General features: G+C 47.9%; 1 protein-coding gene across 1 annotated transcript in view; it reads right to left on the bottom strand.

Moving 5' to 3' along the window:
* The window catches only part of hspb7 (heat shock protein family, member 7 (cardiovascular)), a 9,836-nt gene that overhangs the window by 823 nt on the left and 1,513 nt on the right, over window positions 1-7,500 (bottom strand). Inside the window, exons 2-3 of the mRNA XM_055659136.1 lie at window positions 4,260-4,393; window positions 1-836 (exon numbers count right to left, since the gene is read on the bottom strand). The exon at window positions 1-836 is cut by the window's left edge and continues 823 nt beyond it. Coding sequence (XP_055515111.1) covers window positions 651-836; window positions 4,260-4,393 — 320 coding nt within the window. The 3' untranslated portion in view covers window positions 1-650. The remainder of the gene's footprint in view (window positions 837-4,259; window positions 4,394-7,500) is intronic.

Genomic DNA, 7,500 nt, shown 5'->3' on the forward strand with positions numbered 1-7,500 from the left:
ATAGATCAGCATTGGAGCATTAGAGAAATTAAATCCCTAAATAACGTTTCAGAAACGTAAACTATCCCATTGCACGGGTGTGTTTTCTTGCTAAAAGGATGATGATTAACAATGATGTATAGGCAGTGCCCAGACAGTGCACTGTGTGTTACTAATACACTACCATCAGCATTATCCAGCACCGCTCCACCTCACAAGCCAACACCCCTCTGCCATCTCCCCTCAGATCTTGTTTGAGAAGGAACTGCAGATGCTGGAAAAGTCGAAGGTAGACAAAAATGCTGGAGAAACTCAGCGGTTTAGGCAGCGTCTATGGAGCGAAGGAATAGGTGACGTTTCAGGTCGAGACCCTTCCTCAGACTGATGGGGGTGTGGGAAGGATGGGGCGGGAAGAAGAAAGGACGAGGCGGAGACAGTGGGCTGTGGGAGAGCTGGGGAGGGGAGGGGAAGGAGGGAGAAAGGAGGGACTACCTGAAATTGGAGAAGTCAATGTTCATACCGCTGGGGTGTAAACTACCCAAGCGAAATATGAGGTGCTGCCCCTCCAATGGGACTCACTCTGGTCTCGACCCGAAACGTCACCTATTCCTTCGCTCCATAGGTGCTGCCTCACCCGCTGAGTTTCTCCAGCATTTTTGTCTACCTTCCCCTCAGATCTTAATCTCAGTTCTGAACGTCTGCTGGACGTGCTCGGTGTGCTTGGCGGGGTGCCGCTTGGCCTTGACCGTCAGCATGCCATCGTTGCCCAGGGCCGAGGTCAAGGAGGTGGGGTCCACGTCGTCCGGCAGCTGGCACTTGTGGGTGAACGTGTTCATCACCGTCCCGTCTGCGGCAAGCTGCGGATGGAAGGCGGACTCGCGTTTAATCACAGTCACCATCATAATCATACTTTATCAGCCAAGTACGTTTTGCAACATGCGAGGAATTTCATTTGCCGCACGGTCTTACCAATGAAAAGCAACGGAACGCACAGAACATATTTTAACATAAACATCCACCACAGTGACTCCTCCACATTCCTCACTGCGATGGAAGGCGAAAACAAAGTTCAATCTCTTCCCTTCTTATAACCATATAACCATATAACAATTACAGCACGGAAACAGGCCATCTCGGCCCTACAAGTCCATGCCGAACAATTTTTTTTTTTTCCCCTTAGTCCCACCTGCCTGCACTCATACCATAACCCTCCATTCCCTTCTCATCCATATGCCTATCCAATTTATTTTTAAATTATACCAATGAACCTGCCTCCACCACTTCCACTGGAAGCTCATTCCACACCGCTACCACTCTCTGAGTAAAGAAGTTCCCCTTCATGTTACCCCTAAACTTCTGTCCCTTAATTCTGAAGTCATGTCCTCTTGTTTGAATCTTCCCTATTCTCAAAGGGAAAAGCTTGTCCACATCAACTCTGTCTATCCCTCTCATCATTTTAAAGACCTCTATCAGGTCCCCCCTTAACCTTCTGCGCTCCAGAGAATAAAGACCTAACTTATTCAACCTATCTCTGTAACTTAGTTGTTGAAACCCAGGCAACATTCTAGTAAATCTCCTCTGTACTCTCTCTATTTTGTTGACGAAATCTTTGTTCTCCCGCGATCAGGAGGCCTCGAGCTATCCGTTGACGGGACGATCTTGGCTCCTGTAGCCGGCGGTGATCACTGATTATTGTTCATCAGTTCTAGGAGCAACATTAGGCCACTCTCAATCCCAATCTCTCTCCCCATAAACCCTTGACACCCACACTAATCACGAGCCTGCCAAACCCCACCTTAAAAATACCCATTGACTTGGCCTCCACAGCCGTCAGTACAGAGATATTACTGAAGAGGCAGTTTCATTGATTGAAAGATACAGCAGGAAAACTGGCCCTTCGGCCCACTAAGTCCGTCTGTATGGAGTTTGCATGTTCTCTCCATGACCCGCGTGGCTTTTCTCCGGGATCTCCGGTTTCCTCCCGCGCTCCAAAGACGTACAGGTTTGTAGATGAATTGGCTTCAGTATTGTTCCTGGTGTGTGTAGGATAGTGTTAGCGTGTGGGGAGTTGCTGGGCGGTGCGGACTTGGTGGGCCAAAGGGCCTGTTTCCACACTGTATCTCTAAACTAAACTAAACTAAGTTAAACTGTGTTTAAGAAGGAACTGCAGATGCTGGAGAATCGAAGGTTACACAAAAAAGCTGGAGAAACTCAGCAGGTGCAGCAGCATCTATGGAGCGAAGGAAATAGGCAACGTTTCGGGACGAAACACAAAGGAAATAGGTAACGTTTCGGGCCGAAACCCGGAAGGGTTTCGGCCCGAAACGTTGCCTATTTCCTTCGCTCCATAGATGCACAGTTTAACTAAGAAACACAGTTTTTTGTGTAACCTAAGTTAAACTGTGTTTGGCCCATATCCTACTCAACCTATCCTACCCATGCACGTGTCCAAATGTAGTTTAAAGGGTGTGATAGTACCTGCCTCAACCACCTCCTCTGGCAGCTCGTTCCATACACCTACCACCCGTTGTGTAAAAAAAGTTGCCCTTCAGGTTCAAATTAAATATTTCCCCCTCACCTTAAACTTATGAAGAACAAAGACATTTCAGAAGACATCGTAATAATATTTAGTTAAGTTTAATTTAGAGATACAGCGCGGAAACAGGCCCTTTGGCCCACCGAGTCCACACCGACCAGCGATCCCCGCACGCTAACACTACTCTACACAAACTGGGGACAATTTTGAAATTTTATACCAAGCCAATTAACCTACAAACCTGCACGTCTTTGGAGTGTGGGAGGAAACCGAAGATCCTGGAGAAAACCCACGCAGGTCACGGGGAGAACGTGCAAACTCCGTACAGACAGCACCCGTGGTCAGGATCGAACCAGGGTCACTGGCGCTGTGGGGCAGCAACTCTACCGCTGCGCCACCGTGCGGCCCTACTGAAATGGGGGAAATTTTCTCGTGTTTACAGGGAGAAAAGAGAGGAATGAGATTAATGGAGGAATGTCTGCAAGGAAGAATCTCGGGCACATTGGAACAAAATCCCCTCTCCCTGCACTTCATCATCCTGTGATTCTTGGAATATTTTGGCACTTTAAGTAAACAATTCCAGCGAAAAATGGCTCGAAACGTAGTCGGAATGTGTAATTCTCAGAATAAATGCCCGACTTCAAGCCGGACTTTATTCCTGCGATCACAACTTTGAGAAGGGGCATGGGTAATGTGTGCGAATCCAGTTATATCCAGAGGTGATCCAGAGTTGCAGCACATCTGTTTATAATTAATCGTGGAACGAAAAATAAATAAAATACATTGCAACTGAAGTCTAGATATGATGGTGATGATTAAAAATGTCACATGATTCAAGGTTGGACTTTACCTTGCACTGAATTATACCCTTTATCCCCTACATATAGAAGCATAGGTGCAGGAGTAGGCCATTCGGCCCTTCGAGCCTGCACCGCCATTCAATATGATCATGGCTGATCATCCAACTCAGTATCCCATCCCTGCCTTCTCTCCATACCCCCTGATCCCTTTAGCCACAAGGGCCACATCTAACTTCCTCTTAAATATAGCCAATGAACTGTGGCCTCAACTACCTTCTGCGGCAGAGAATTCCACAGATTCTCCACTCTCTGTGTGAAAAATGTTTTTCTCATCTCGGTCCTAAAAGATTTCCCCCTTTATCCTTAAACTGTGACCCCGTGTTCTGGACTTCCCCAACATCGGGAACAATCTTCCTGCATCTAGCCTGTCCAGCCCCTTAAGAATGTTGTAAGTTTCTATAAGATCCGCCCTCAATCTTCTAAATTCTAGCGAGTACAAGCCGAGTCTATCCAGTCTTTCTTCATATGAAAGTCCTGCCATCCCGGAAAGTGCCATCACACAGTGTGGTTGGCTGGATTGTAATCATGTGTAGTCTTCTCCTTGGCCGGTTAGCACGCAACAAAAAGCTTTTCGCTACCTCGGCACATGTGACGGTAAACAAATTGAAACTAAACTGAAGGTTGGTTTGTGTGTGACGGTCTGGGCTGCGTCCACAATTCCCTGCGACGTCGTGCGGCCTTAGATGGAGCTGTTCCCAAACCGCGCTGTGATGCATCCCGATAAAATGCTTACTGCGGCGAATCTATAGAAGTTGATGAGAGGTGGAACGACCGCAGGTACAGGGGCGGCGTGCCATGGCGTTTTGTACAATGAAACATCTGAGACCCCAGTAAGATTGTTCTACGTATCTACTGACGCTGGGCGCGACGGAACGATGCCTTACCTTCTCCGCGTGGACTTCGATCTGATTGTTGGACGTGGTGACGATAATATCCTCGGGTGAGAAATCGCTCACATCCACGGTGAATTGGTAGTTGTCCCCCAGAGTCTTCACGTTGCCCATGTTCCCTGGGCGACCTATGTGGGAAAAAAACACAATAGACGATAGACAATAGGTGCAGGAGTAGACCATTCGGCCCTTCGAGCCAGCACCGCCATTCACTGTGATCATGGCTGATCATACCCAATCAGTACCCCGATCCTGCCTTCTCCCCATATCCCCTGACTCCGCTATCTTTAAGAGCCCTATTTAGCTCTCTCTTAAAAGTATCCAGAGAACCGGCCTCCACCGCCCTCTGAGGGAGAGGGGAGAGAAGGGAGTGACCGGGGTGAGACTGGTCCTTGCCGAGGCATAACATTTAGTGCAAGATAAAGTCCGATTAAAACCGATTATAGGTAGTCTTCAATGAGGAAGATGCGAGGTCATAAATTCATAAGTGATAGGTGAAGAATTAGGCCATTCGGCCCATCAAGTCTACTCTGCTATTCAATCATCTCTCCCTCCTAACCCAATTCTCCTGGCTTCTCCCCATAATCCTTATCACCTGTGCTAATCAAAAATCTATCTATCTCTGCCTCAAAAATATTCACTGACTTGGCCTCCACAGCCGTCTGTGACAAAGAGTTCCACAGATCAACTACCCTCTGACTAAAGATATTTATTTTCATCTCCTTCCTAAAGGAATGTCCTTTAATTCTGAGACTGTGAGGTTCTGACCTCTGGGAATACCCTGCAGCTGATGGGAAGACCCAACATTGCCTGACAACAGCTGGGATGAAACTGGCCCTGAATCTGGAGGTATGCATTTCTACATATGACCTCTGTACCTCTTGTCTAGTGCGGGTGTCAGGGGTTATGGGGAGAAGGCAGGAGAATGGGATTAGGGGGGAGAGACTGATCAGCCATGACTGAATGGTGGAGTAGACTTGATGGGCCGAGTGGCCTAATTCTACTCCTATCTCTTATGACCTTCATGTTCTGTGCGTTCTGTGTGTTTATGACTGTTGGCAGATCAATTTCCCTCCTGGGATTAATAAGGTTCTATCATATGGTATCGTATGACCTTAGACCTCTCGCCCGATGGTTAGACGGGAGAAGAGGGCGATATGCGGTTAGTGATGTGTAATATTCACCAGTCCCTACATGGATGGCACTTGGCGCATCGTCAAATAGCCTCGGGTTCATGGCTCTGAGAGACTGATGGTGCCGGAGACGAGAGGCTTCTATATAAGTGCGATGATGAGTCGGGAAGCCAGTCCCAAATATGTGACTCACATTTGCAGCACTGTGCTAAACACTGTGAGTCATGATCACAGACAGACATGAAATCAACGCTCTGACCTTTCCACGAATTGCAATATATGAGCCGGGGGGCACAGTAGCGCAGGGGTAGAGTCGCTGCCTCCCAGCACCAAAGACCCGGGTTCGATCCTGACTAGGGCTGTTGTCTGAATGGTCAGAGGATAGGAGCAGAATGAGGCCATTCGGCCCATCAAGTCTACTCCGACATTCAATCATGGCTGATCTATCTCTCCCTCCTAACCCCATTCTCCTGCCTTCTCCCCATAACCTCTGACACCCGCACTAATCAAGAATCTATCTGTCTCTGCCTTAAAAATATCCATTGGCTTGGCCTCCACAGCCGTCTGTGGCAAAGAATCCCACAGATTCACCACCCTCTGACTACAGACTTATTCTACATTTCTCTCTTCACAAAGATTTTAAACTATTGATAGACAATAGACAATAGGTGCAGGAGTAGGCCATTCGGCCCTTCGAGCCAGCACCGCCATTCAATGTGATCATGGCTGATCATCCCCAATCAGTACCCCGTCCCTGCCTTCTCCCCATATCCCCTGACTCCGCTATCTTTAAGAGCCCTATCCAGCTCTCTCTTGAAAGTATCTTTGATAATCCCACAAGAAGACCACGGGTACTGTCTGTGTAGAGTTTGCACGATCTCCCCGTGGCACCGTGGGTTTTCTCCAGGTGCTCCAGTTTCCTTCCACACTCCATAACGTTTGTACGTTAATTGGCTTTGGTAAAGATTATCTGGGCATAACCTAGTCTTGGGTAGCGGGAAAATGGCCCAGTGCATAGAGGGAGTGCAGAGACGGTTCGCCAGACTGATTCCTGGGATGTCAGGACTGTCTTGTGAAGAAAGACTGGATAGACTTGGTTTATACTCTCTAGAATTTAGAAGATTGAGAGGGGATCTTATAGAAACTTACAAAATTCTTAAGGGGTTGGACAGGCTAGATGCAGGAAGATTGTTCCCGATGTTGGGGAAGTCCAGGACAAGGGGTCACAGCTTAAGGATAAGGGGGAAATCCTTTAAAACCGAGATGAGAAGAACATTTTTCACACAGAGAGTGGTGAATCTCTTGAACTCTCTGCCACAGAGGGTAGTCAAGGCCACAGTTCATTGGCTATATTTAAGAGGGAGTTAGATGTGGCCCTTGTGGCTAAGGGGATCAGGGGGTATGGAGAGAAGGCAGGTACGGGATACTGAGTTGGATGATCAGCCATGATCATATTGAATGGCGGTGCAGGCTCGAAGGGCCGAATGGCCTCTACTCCTGCACCTATTTTCTATGTTTCTATGTTTCTATGCATAGACTGAGGAAGAGCAGGTTCTCCAGGAACCCAGAGGAGGCGCTGCAGTTCCCAAAGGCCCAACCAAACTGCGAGGATGTGTTCAATGTCTGTGTCCATGCACACTTCCACAGGGGCATGGAAACTTGGCACAGTGGCGCAGCGGTAGAGTTGCTGCCCCACAGCGCCACAGACCCGGGTTCGATCCTGACTAACGGGCGCTGTCTGTACGGAGTTTGCACGTTCTCCCTGTGACCCGCGTGGGTTTTCTCAGAGATCTTCGGTTTCCTCCCACACTCCAAAGACGTACAGGTTTGTAGGCTAATTGGCTGGATGTAAATGGAAAAATTGTCCCTGTTTAAGAAGGAACTACAGATGTTGGAAAATCGAAGGTAGACAAAAATGCTGGAGAAACTCAGCGGGTGCAAAGAGTTGAACAATCTCCACTATAGGAAATAGGCAACGTTTCTTTAATTTCCTTCGCTCCATAGATGCTGCTGCACCCGCTGAGTTTCTCCAGCATTTTTGTGTACCTTTGAAAACCTCAGAATTAATAGACATTCCTCTAAGACGGAGATGAGGAGGAATT

This window comes from Leucoraja erinacea, chromosome 30 (assembly GCF_028641065.1).
Source record: "Leucoraja erinacea ecotype New England chromosome 30, Leri_hhj_1, whole genome shotgun sequence".
Classification (NCBI taxonomy): domain Eukaryota; kingdom Metazoa; phylum Chordata; class Chondrichthyes; order Rajiformes; family Rajidae; genus Leucoraja; species Leucoraja erinaceus.